The sequence below is a fragment of the Phalangium opilio genome, unplaced genomic scaffold (assembly GCF_054372755.1).
Source record: "Phalangium opilio isolate 3A_F unplaced genomic scaffold, DU_Popi_V2 ptg000002l_1, whole genome shotgun sequence".
Taxonomy (NCBI): Eukaryota; Metazoa; Arthropoda; class Arachnida; order Opiliones; family Phalangiidae; genus Phalangium; species Phalangium opilio.
In genome coordinates, this window is record NW_028324144.1 from 4520478 (window position 1) to 4532578 (window position 12101).

The 12101-nt window shown below is 38.3% G+C and overlaps 2 protein-coding genes across 5 annotated transcripts; one reads left to right on the forward strand and one right to left on the reverse strand.

Annotated features, from left to right (window-relative positions):
* The first annotated feature begins 437 nt into the window (after positions 1-437).
* LOC149718394 (BTB/POZ domain-containing protein 3-like) lies at positions 438-8361 on the forward strand. Of its 4 annotated transcripts, XM_089843957.1 has the most exons (4): positions 783-801; positions 5368-5481; positions 5938-6214; positions 6616-8361. In XM_089843957.1, the coding sequence occupies exons 2-4, from the start codon at positions 5409-5411 to the stop codon at positions 7703-7705; spliced, it is 1440 nt and encodes a 479-aa protein (XP_089700083.1). In that variant the 5' UTR covers positions 783-801; positions 5368-5408; the 3' UTR covers positions 7706-8361. The 4 variants fall into 4 exon arrangements, with proteins under 4 accessions (XP_089700077.1, XP_089700090.1, XP_089700083.1 ...); XM_089843951.1 differs by lacking the exon at positions 5368-5481 and having other exon boundaries at positions 438-801; positions 6024-6214; XM_089843964.1 differs by lacking the exon at positions 5368-5481 and having other exon boundaries at positions 698-801.
* Positions 8362-10531: 2170 nt separating this feature from the next.
* On the reverse strand, positions 10532-11957 carry Polr2G (DNA-directed RNA polymerase II subunit Rpb7). The gene is made up of 7 exons (XM_089844086.1): positions 11837-11957; positions 11481-11604; positions 11268-11377; positions 10985-11195; positions 10857-10922; positions 10727-10798; positions 10532-10652 (listed from the first exon to the last, which is right to left on the reverse strand). Exons 2-7 carry the CDS (start codon positions 11490-11492, stop codon positions 10608-10610), a joined length of 516 nt encoding a protein of 171 aa, XP_089700212.1. The 5' UTR covers positions 11493-11604; positions 11837-11957; the 3' UTR covers positions 10532-10607.
* Between the last annotated feature and the right edge of the window lie 144 nt (positions 11958-12101).

Here is a 12101-nt window from a genome sequence, read left to right on the forward strand (position 1 = left end):
ACAATTAGCTTTAATTCATTTCGCCTAGGTCAACCCACCCCAACGTCATGTGTCCTCTCTTATATTGGTTCCCCTAGTCGCTCCGGGACCCCTGATGCTAAAAAGCCAGCAATTACTAAACAGTGTCAATTAAGGCGCGATTAAAGCGCAGAATCGGATAGCTTTGCTCCAGCCCCCATTGCCATAGCAACCCTAAAAAGCGCCACGGACAAAGTTCTCGAGCTTCTAGAGGAAACTATTATTATTTAGATTGCAAAGTTTACTTAACAAGGGTGACGGGTCGAGAGTTTCGTCCGCGTTTGGGATATCCCATGGATCAATAGTAATTAATTGGTACTTTAAAACCGGGTCGTTCATTTCGAAAATAGTTCAGAGTAGTACCTGGAATTTTTAATTATTTTAATTATTTTTCGGTTATTCTTTTTACGGGGTCAAGCTTCCGTTAAAGAGGTTAACTAGAAACTAACGAGAATCGAGCTGACTGACCCTCTAGTGTCCGGCGCGTGGGTTGACCGTTACCCCTTTCGCTTTCCCTCCGTCTCTCGTACCTCGAGACAAGGGACAAGCAGTTTGTTAGAATCATTCATTCGAGCTTGAGCAGTCATGTGCGAAACCAGCGAGGACGAGGCCAGCCCTCGATTGCCTCCCGTTCTTCTGGTGGGTCAGCCCGTGGTCAGATACAAGCAAAATAAGTCTTCCCGATTGAGGGCGATTCTAGGTGGAGCTACGGGCACGTCTACCTACATCCCGGGAGAGTTGCAAACGCACATTCCCGTCACCAAACCGCTTCTCGTCAGTAAGGTATGATGAAAAAGCCACTTTCTACTTTTGCAATCATTTCTCCCTTTTCCTCATACAATTTAGATAAATATTAGATAATCCATCCCCTACATTGAGAAATCATCTACCATTGACGTAGATTGGTCTAGTGTTTTCATTATGAAAGATTTGTAGTTTGCGTCAAAAGATTAATAACCAGATTTTGATGTCGTCAAGCCCTGTTTTCACAACTGTTGTTTTTTTTGGGGATAGTTCATGATAAACAGTTTTCATGGTCAGATTCCAATTGACCATAAATTTCATATCCTAACCACTGGGGTTGTATTGTAGTTTTTAAGATGTATATGCGACGGTCAGATCACTTCCTTGTTTAGCTATTAACGATTATATTTTTTAAATCATGTATAGGTAGATTAAATCTTGTTTAGAACATTTGCTAAATTGTGATTGCATTGTTTGGAATGTTTAATTGCCGATTAAATTGCTTAGAATGTTTAATTGTCGATTAAATTGCTTAGAATGTTTAATTGCCGATTAAATTGCTTAGAATGTTTAATTGCCGATTAAATTGCTTAGAATGTTTAATTGCCGATTAAATTGCTTAGAATGTTTAATTGTCGATTAAATTGCTTAGAATGTTTAATTGCCGATTAAATTGCTTAGAATGTTTAATTGCCGATTAAATTGCTTAGAATGTTTAATTGCCGATTAAATTGCTTAGAATGTTTAATTGCCGATTAAATTGCTTAGAATGTTTAATTGCCGATTAAATTGCTTAGAATGTTTAATTGCCGATTAAATTGCTTATAATGTTAAATTGCCGATTAAATTGCTTAGAATATTAAATTTCCGATTAAATTGCTTAGAATGTTAAATTGCCGATTAAATTGCTTAGAATGTTAAATTGCCGATTAAATTGCTTAGAATGTTAAATTGCGCTTAGAATGTTAAATTTCCGATTAAATTGCTTAGAATGTTTAATTGCCGATTAAATCGCTTAGAATATTTATCTGCCGATTAAATCGCTTAGAATATTTATCTGCCGATTAAATCGCTTAGAATATTTATCTGCCGATTAAATCGCTTAGAATATTTATCTGCCGATTAAATCGCTTAGAATATTTATCTGCCGATTAAATCGCTTAGAATATTTATCTGCCGATTAAATCGCTTAGAATATTTATCTGCCGATTAAATCGCTTAGAATATTTATCTGCCGATTAAATCGCTTAGAATATTTATCTGCCGATTAAATCGCTTAGAATATTTATCTGCCGATTAAATCGCTTAGAATATTTATCTGCCGATTAAATCGCTTAGAATATTTATCTGCCGATTAAATCGCTTAGAATATTTATCTGCCGATTAAATCGCTTAGAATATTTATCTGCCGATTAAATCGCTTAGAATATTTATCTGCCGATTAAATCGCTTAGAATATTTATCTGCCGATTAAATCGCTTAGAATATTTATCTGCCGACTAAATCGCTTAGAATATTTATCTGCCGATTAAATCGCTTAGAATATTTATCTGCCGATTAAATCGCTTAGAATATTTATCTGCCGATTAAATCGCTTAGAATATTTATCTGCCGATTAAATCGCTTAGAATATTTATCTGCCGATTAAATCGCTTAGAATATTTATCTGCCGATTAAATCGCTTAGAATATTTATCTGCCGATTAAATCGCTTAGAATATTTATCTGCCGAGTAAATCGCTTAGAATATTTATCTGCCGAGTAAATCGCTTAGAATATTTAACTGCGATGGAAATGCTTTAAATCATTAATTGTGATGAAAATGCTTTAAATGATTAATTGTGATGAAAATGCTTTGAATGATTAATTGCGGTGAAAATGCTTTGAATGTTTAAATGATGATAATCCTAATATAATTCAATTGTTTATAACGCACCATAACAGAAAGTGATTTGACCCTCGGATGTGTAAAGAAGCTCATTAGAACTATACATTTAGGTAATCTTGATACGGGTACATGAATAAGTATAGTTTGTCCAGTAAACACTACGCTTAGATTTAAAACTTTGAAGTTCCACTAATGCTAGGGTTAAGTGTCTAAAAGTTCCGGGGAAGCCATGTTGTACTGAAGTTAGAGGTAACAGTCAGAAAATACATTGGGTGGTTTATATCATTTTAGATTAACTCTTAAACCACAAAATTGGCTGTAAAACTACTACACTTAGGTCGTTGGTAGAAGTGTCCAATCATCTATCTCTATAGACAATCTCTTTTCAGAGATAGTGAAAATTAATATTCACTACGTAATATGTTTGTGAAGGCCTTGCCAATCCCCCCTCCTTATGTCCTGCCTTGTCACATGACCTCAGATTCGCGCTAATTAACGCGTTTAGGTCTCTTAAATGTTTCGAATCTATCTTCTCCGAAACACTGTTACCCTTTAATACCAGGAACAGTATAGAACTGGACATTGGTGTCATTTTCCGCGTAAAATCGAATTAATACTCTTTGTGGTCAGAGGGTGGGAGTGTAAAAAAATACTATCTAGATTTTCCACGAAGTTCCCTTGGAGAATAATCCCGTAATGTCCCGAATACGCCTCTCTAATCAATTATGCTGCAATCCTGTGACGGTGTTGCTAAGTAAAAGTGGACTATGGTCGAAGACAGGGACTGCGGTTAGTAAACTGCGTGTCACGTTTGCTTGCCATGCCTTTGACCGTGGTCAACACTTTGATTGGAAATGTGCATGGTAATTGTAATGAAGATCCCTCTACAAAAACTCCCCTTACCCAAGAGGAAAAAGAAATTGGCAACCGTCACTAATAATTAAAGGCATAAACCACTACGAAATCAAGGTTACTCTAGTCCATACATATCTAAGTAGGTTCTTTTGCAACGATACATTTGCACCTTTAACAGTAGTAATTCTGTTTAAAAGGCTAGCGAAGCCAAAAAACGGGGTGCTGTAGAGTCTTAGTGGAAAAAATTTGCTAAGCCTAAATTGAAAATTTTTAATATTAGGCCTAAAAATTCAAATCAATGCACCGAAGTCTTAAATCCCTTGAAATTTTTAAAATCTATTTCATCTCGGCTACCTCTGCTAAGCCTAAATTGAAACCTTTAAAATTAGGCCTAATTGATGTTTGCCTCGTTTTAACTACCGTAAGGTTCAAATATTTTCAAGACCTTTCAAAAATTTATTCAAAGCTAACTTTGCTAAGCCTAAATTGAAAACTTTTTCAAATTAGGCCTAAATAACGTTCGTCTCATATTTCCTCACCCAAACCTTTAAGAAATTTTCCTCAGGAAAACAAATCTAACCCTAAACTAAAACATTTTCAAATTAGGCTTAGCAAATACGAATAGCTATGCTTTCCCGGGTTTTTGGGTACCAAACTGTTCAGTTCTTATCTTCCAAAATAATCTTTGCAAATTAGTCGAGTTTAGTAATTAACTAACTACCCCATATCCATCAAACAGTTAAAGGGTACTTAATTTAAGCATACCCCAAAAATTATACCTTACTAATTTCATTCATCCCACAATATAATTAAAATGATGGGGTCGTATAAAACATGGGTGAGGCAGGTTTTAGTTTACCATTTAGTGCAAAGTAGAAACAATATTTCCTTTTTCATGCATAGTTTTTTTCTAACATGGTTTATATTCCGCGAGGTATTGGGGCCGAATGCAGATAAGCACGTACTATATTTATCGTTTATGATAGTGGTCAGTCCATTTGTGCCACTTAAACCTTCTCCTAAAAACCACCCTTTAACGAGCGCACTAAGTCTGCCTGTGTGTTTTAACGACCTCATCCTAAATGGATGTATGTTCGTTCCCAATTGAGAATTAATAAGTTTAAGTAGGACGCGATCCTATTTTTCTTGAACACCATATATGAGTTAACGTTATTTAGTTTGACGTGTGAAACTGTGAACCAGAATCCTAAGGTCATTTTGCGGTTGTAATCTTAAGTAACTTCCGAGGTCGTCTAACTTTAGCAATCAAGACTCGAAGGACTTCAGTCTAACCGGAAATAAGTTGGCTCAAAGAACCTTAGAGAAAGTAAACGCCCTGCCTGACCCGTATAACCTATTGGTTTGACCCGAAGAAGGTTGAAGATCTTAAGTTTATCGGGGTCGTTGTTTTTTAAGACATTATTACGTTCGTGTTCATCTGGTTAACCTTTAACGCGGCTGTCCTCCCACGCTACTCGGAAATGACGCAAACTGACTTAGGTTTAATTTCCCTTGACCGGAAGTGGTCAGAAACGTTATCGTAAAAGGGTTGCGGGTTTTTTTTTTAAGAACTAGGGGGAGGTACCCAGCCCTTCTCGGAAACCAGGTCACCGTTCGAACCCCCGTTTTAGCCCCCCACTTTAATTTTTGGGGAAGCTTTGCTGTACTATGAAAGGCGTCAATTAATAAAAGTTGGAACAAAGAGTAATCACGCGTTTAAGTACCGTTCGGCGGCGCTACTGAGAAGTTGCTTCTCCCTTCAGCGAAGTTACCCTCTACCGTTTTTCTCTTTGACCACTCGGCTCCCTAACCTGCCCCACCCGATAGTGGGTGCCCCGTATTAATCTCCTTTTGCTCTCGGAGGGTTAAGTTTCGAAAGGCTCAGTCCAGTTCGGAGAATACGAATGGACACGCCTGGCGTGGTTTTTGTGCCGGTTGGACCGCCACCACATACCCCCTACAAACCGAATAACTTGGGTACGTGAATTCCACTATTCTCAATACTACGCTTATTTGACTTTAGGTTTTGTTTAATTGCATTTCGTTTTGTACGGAGTTTTAATTGTAATTAATTGGGGGAAAGGAGAAAGCGTTATTTTGCTTTGTTTATTTATTGCACGGAGGAGTCGGTTTGAATCGAGAGCCTGCTTTGGAGTTTGGAGCTCCTTGGTTACCGGTTCGAGGCTTGAGCTTCAAGCTAGCTCTATAACAGAACTGTTTTTCGTACGTCCGCCCCTGATTGTAATTTTTGTACTGGTTGGTCACTTCTACCACGTTTATGCCTACTTGGGTTTTGTGGAGAAGAATTAGGCTTAGCTGTAAAATTTAGCCGGAGGGTGTTTGAATAGATCTGAATGAGGGAGTACAGACTGTAAATGACGTAATATTAATGAGCGTAAAATAGCAGCCTGTGTCCTCCGTGTCTCCCCGCAGTATGTAGGGGGTTAAATGGGAAACTGAATGATCTCGCGATGATGGACAGTGAAAAGGTACTTCAGAGAACGTCGTCCCTCCTGCAGAACAAGTCCTTCACCGATGTCACTTTCATCGTGGGACCGCCCAACTCCTCTAAGAAGTATGTCGGACATAGGGTCCTCTTGGCTATGACCAGTCCTGTCTTCGAGGCTATGTTCTACGGAGATATGGCGGACAAGTCAAAAGTTATACGTATTACCGACATCGCTCCCATTGGCTTTGAAAATCTTCTCAGGTAAGACTGTTTTGTTTTTTTAGGCTTTCTAGTGGTTAGTTTTTTTAATGGCCCTCCCCCAGCGGTAGATTAGCTTGAAGTTATCTCTCTCAAATAGACCTATTTTGAAGTCTATTAGATCATTTAAACTTCGGTTTATTTACTTCTAATTAAATCTTAATCGCATGTTTTGTGAAACATTTTAATATTCACACCGTGTTGCGGTAAGCCGAGATTCTTTGCGTGCTTCTTGGCAATAGGAAATGATATAAACGACCCTGAATTTTTAAAAATTAACCCTAGTCACGATTTAAGGACTATTTTGTGGTATTATTAAGTTTGATATGAGCGTTTATGTCCAAAAGTTGCGCATTATAATTACGGATTTCCATTTCCTTTCTTGCTTTTAAAAACGGATGCAGATACGCGTACACGGACACGCTTAACTTGCAAACGGTTGAAGATGCCATGTTGACGGCGTACGCCGCCAAAAAATATATTCTTCCTCACCTTCTTCGAGAGTGTTTCAATTTCTTGGAGAAAAGCGTCACGCCCAAAACAGTCTGCCAAGTCTACGAATTCTCGGTCGTTTTGGAGGCCCACTATCTCATCTACCAATGCCTCAACGTCATCGACCGTCAAACGTACCACGTCCTGACGTCGCCCAGTTTCAATAATGTCAGCGTCTCAACCTTGGAGATGATTGTCAGGCGGCCTTACTTGAATCTGTATTCGGAGTTTTCTCTCTACAACGCCCTGTACATGTGGGCCGAAGAAGAATGCGCCAAGAGGAACGCCGAGCCGGATGTCGAAAATTTACGACGCAGTCTCGAGACCACCTTGCCTCACATTCGCTTCTTAACCATGTCCCCAGAAGAGTTCAGTAAAGGTCCGGCCAAAAGCGGTTTGCTTAGTAAAGACGAGTGTTTTCACGTCTTCATGAACTTAGCTGTCCCCGGAATCGTCCCCATGCCGCGCGGCTTGTCCTCTGACACTGTCAAGAGATCCGTCCCTCCTGAATTCTTCAGTTGTCGGAGGTACAAGGCCAGCGCTTACCATTCACCAGTTAGACCATTGAGGATCGTGGGTCTACGATTTCTGGTCGTTAACCACGATATATTTTTAACGGGACTCGGATTTCCGGCTAGATTGGACTCTGGTTTCTATTCGGTTCGACAACCAAAGTACGACGGCGTCCTGCGTTACACCTACCAAATTCAGGACGGTAAGATGGAACACGAAGACACCGACGTTAACTTCGTTTTGGCCAAAGACAAGGACGTAAAAATTACCTTGAAGAAGCCGTTTTTCGTACGAAAAGGCGTTGAAGGCGAGCTTGAATTACAACTCGGTAAGTTCTTAGCCGAAGACGTGGTCATCCCGTCGTTGAAAAATAGAAAAAAAGACGATAGTGTCAACGGAGTCACCTTCCAGTTTAGTTCTTTCCAAAGGGGACAGTTGGGTAACATGACAGACATAATGGAGTTTTCTGAAATATTCTTTTATTATTGAGGAAATTTGTTAAAACGTTTCGCGAATAATCTTAAAAGTTGCGTCGTTAATATCGATGGAAGTTCCGACTTCGAATTTAAGCTGGTTATTGTCCGAGATACGGGCCATATTTTTAGGAAGGGCTTTAAAAGAAAGTTGAAGGTATTGTCGTTTTAAAACCGACGAAAATCATTGTTAAAATCGTGAAAGTTAAAGGAAGGAATCACACATGGTTGTTACGTACACTGTATTTGTCTTTCTAATGTAAATTTTCAAAAAAAAAAAAAAATTCAAACCAAACATTTTATAAATATGAAATTCTAAATCATTGCGCTAAATGTAATTATAACCGTCCGTCCATTTTTCCTATAATACTAATTAGTAATAACTAATTACTAATATTAATTAATATTCACTTTAAATTTAGTAGAAAATGGATACATTAAAATATTTTTAACACTCTTCCAAATATACTGCCGTCCGAAATTAAAATCGAAAAATTTCACTTTTTTCGGGTGCTAAATTGGTGCTAATCACGATTAAACTGTAGAAGACGCAATAACTTGATATTAATTCTAACAGTTTAATTATTAACTTAATTGTAGAATTAATTAAATATCTGTTTTATGTCAAAGTCTAAATTTATATACAATGAAAATAAATTGGTTTTTCTTTTCATAAAACAATTTGATAACCTCTCCCCCACCCTCAGCAAACTAATTGCTCTAATAAATTCAAAGTAATCTGTACAAGCAGTCGGAGAGTGTCGACCTCATAACCTCAATAAGCGACTGTCCGAACTTCCACCTCGGAATTGCATTGCCTGCAGAGGTTGCCATAGATACCGACGCAAAGAAAGTATCTGTGTCAATTTACTCTTTGATAAGGGGAGAAGGAATGGCTAGCCTTTAGTAGCGCTACAGTTTTAATTTGATACAAAATGTACGTTCGCCAATTAGTCTAATGGTTATTATGTAGGATGGAAAAAATGAGTGAACACTGTTCCACTCGTAGTTGTAGCTATGGGGTTTTAGGTGAGAGTTTTCGGGAGAGAGGTGTACTCCTGTGAGCCAAGGTTCTTGGCGACACATGGCGTTCTACCCTATAGGTCCCCCGTCCGCTGGTGGTGACTTGACCCCAATACCCTTCCGTCACCAATCACGACCCAAGAAAACCTCAAGATTTGAGCGTTGCTTGTTGTACATGGATCTTAAGATCAGTCTGGGAAATAGCACACTTCCGCTGGTCCAAAACCAGTTTATTAATTGCTTGGACTAGTATTTTAATTCGAAATCTGGGGGTTACTGGTTCTTGGCTGTTGGGGGGAGACCGCCCTTAGTTCAGGGGGAAAATACCCAGCTCTTTGGCCATGAGGATTGGCGCCACCGTCGCGGTGGGCGGGTAAGCAATATGCTAACCAACAGTTCGACCCCCCCATTCACCCCAACAGCTCCGGCCAGCCCCTTTAATTGCAAATCTATAGGAGGACAAAGGCTAGGACCAGTCCTGAGACCAGTTTATTATTTAGGACGCTAAGGGGGTCACTGGTCACTGGTCAGTGGTCCCAAGGACTAGTTTAAAAAATATCCTAATTTCCTAGGCTGCTTAAGATACGTCATCGGAGAGATTAAAGAGAGCTTATATCAAGGTCAATCGAATTGTGCGGCAGCTACGGTTATTGGCCACCATGGAGAAATATTATAGGAGACCTATTGTTAAAGATTCTTTAATTTTCACTCCAATAAAATTTCTCCATGGAAAGGGAAATAAATGGAAAACGGTAAAACTAGGTAGTGGGGGACATAACTGAGGATCTGTATCATTTTTTATGGTAAATCAAGGTCAAAGCACTTTTTAAAGATAGGCTTGTGTTGGGATGGGTGGAACAGTGGAACTCCCTGTTGTATAGGGATGGACCACCTTTACTTAGACAATAGGGTTTGCACTCTATAGTAGTCCGCCATTTTGAGGGAAAGTAGAACCCTGAGAACACAATAAATTCTCCATTACTCTTAAAGGGACTGTAAAGAGGTCGGCGGACCCTTGAATTTTTTTAAAAAAACTCTCCCGACCCATACTCCCCTCTCTTGTGATTGATTGAGTGCCGCTCTGCTTCGTTTCCCCAGTTCTGACCCGCAAGAGTCCGAGACTCCCGCTGCGTTTGCTAGAAGGAAAGACTTTCGTTTTGCTCACCCCCCCCCCCGGGATTGTGACGTCAATAACGACGTTTTCAAAAAAAAATTCCAACGGTCCGTCCACTTCTTTAGAGACCCTTTAACTATATTAAGCAGACGACGCCGCGGCCCCTCATTTGAAAAATATCTATAGAGCTATTTGAATTTCAGAGGGGGTAATGGCTAGTCCAGGGTGGGAAATAAGGATATTTTTAAAACTGGACATTGGGCCAGCAACCCCCCTGGCCTGGAATAAATAAAGTGGTCCATGACCATTGACCAGGGCGCGTCGTCTGCTAAACTAAAGAAGTGGGTAATTAAAATAGTTCAGATATTGTCTGGACCCTGGTTACCCTAGAATTTTCTTAGTGGTCCCGTGGACCACTGATCCCCCTCTGATTTAATTTTTAAACTGGTCATTTGCCCTGTGCCAGCGCCTTATTTCCCACGCTGATGGCTACGTCACCCATGCTATTTGCCCATAGAGAAAACCCTCACAAAATGTCCGCCCTACACTCAAAGGCAGGCCCAATTTTCGTAGCAGACGAAATTTTTCCCCCACTGAAATAGCTCTATAGGCAATGTTAAATTTCATAGGAAAGTAGTATTGATCAAGTGCACTTGAACACTAGGCCTAGTATTGAATTATCAATCTACATTTAAGACACATTAATTTATGCATAAGTTAAAATGATTTTATTTCACACAAATTAATGACATTGTACAAAAAAAATATGAATTCATTTAGTTTAACTAAGTCCAAGATAATCATCCATGAGAGTTCCAATAGCAAACTAAAAATAAATAAATAAATAATTAATTAGTTAATTAATTAAAACCCTAAAACCAAAATAACAAAATAAGTTACAATATCAGTGGCATCAACTCTTGTTCCGACAATCTTTAGTCTAATTTCATCGTCTTGTTGAATAACTACATCCTGAAAATGATTACAAATTATAATTAAATCTAATCGTGATTAAGAAGTAGTTAATTACTTCATCATCAGTTCTATAACAAGGTGGATTTGAATTGGCGTCAAATTTCATGTCAGATGGAATGGACTGCGGTAAGATAAATTATTAGTAAATTTAATCATAATTAACTTTAATTTTTCTTCCTGTACGTGTTTAGATATGAAGCAAGAAAGAGGCCCAATTTCTGTGAAAAGTCCAACTTTGTTGACTTGAGTGACAACTGCGTCTAAAACTTCGCCTTTAAAAGGTCTGAAAACTATGGCTTTATATTTTACAGGGTAAACGACAAAGCCTCTTCCGGGTTGGATGTATCCCGCCCCAATATTGTCAATAGTTGTCACAGCTACGACAAAACCATATCTAAAAAGAATTTACTAAGTAAGATTTAACTAACTAATGTTTATTAAAGATTAAAAGTTATTTCATGTTTACTTTCCACTGCATGTCCCTTCTACTTCAGTAAATAGTTTTTGTTTAACTGTTTCTATTAATTGGGGTCCAAAATATCTCGGGTGTAATAAGATTTCGTGGTCTAATGAGACCTAATTATAATTATAATTAAATTAATATAATAATTAATGTTGGATGCATTACAAAGGCTTAGGTGAAATCGTAAAGTATTCAGTTGTTTTGATATTTACTTACATGGTAAAACATTATGAAGTTCAAATTTGATGAATAAGAATGATACAAGGCTTAGAAAAAGTGAATGATCAACATTGATCTAAATTATCTGAGTTATTAATTAGTTATTTTAAAAATAGCGGGACACTAAACATGAGCGGCTAAATGTGCGCCTGTTTTTTTTTATAATCAAGGTTATCAACTGAATAAATTTCCTCCTTCTCCAAAATATTACTAAAATGGGTATGCTTTTACCTCAAAATATTGCTACTTTCCCAAATTATTGCTAATTAGCTTGCTTATTGTCACTTTTTTCGAAATTATTGTTAATTTACGTCATTTCTAACCTAAAAAGAGGCGCACTTTTAGCCACTCGTCACTAAACTTCAAAGATTGCGTCAATGCGAAGTTATCTATTTTTGGATAAGAGCTGAACATAAGCTTTGAGACATAAGCGTGTGGGAGTCAGTGGGACCAGTCTGGGAAATAAGGATATTTTTTAAACTAGTCCTAAATAATAAACTGGTCTCACGACTGGTCCCCGCCTTTGTTCTCCTATAGATTTGCAATTAATAAAGTGGTCCTGAGGACCAGTAACCCCCACTTTTTGTATTAAAAAGCAAGTCCAAGCAATTAATAAAC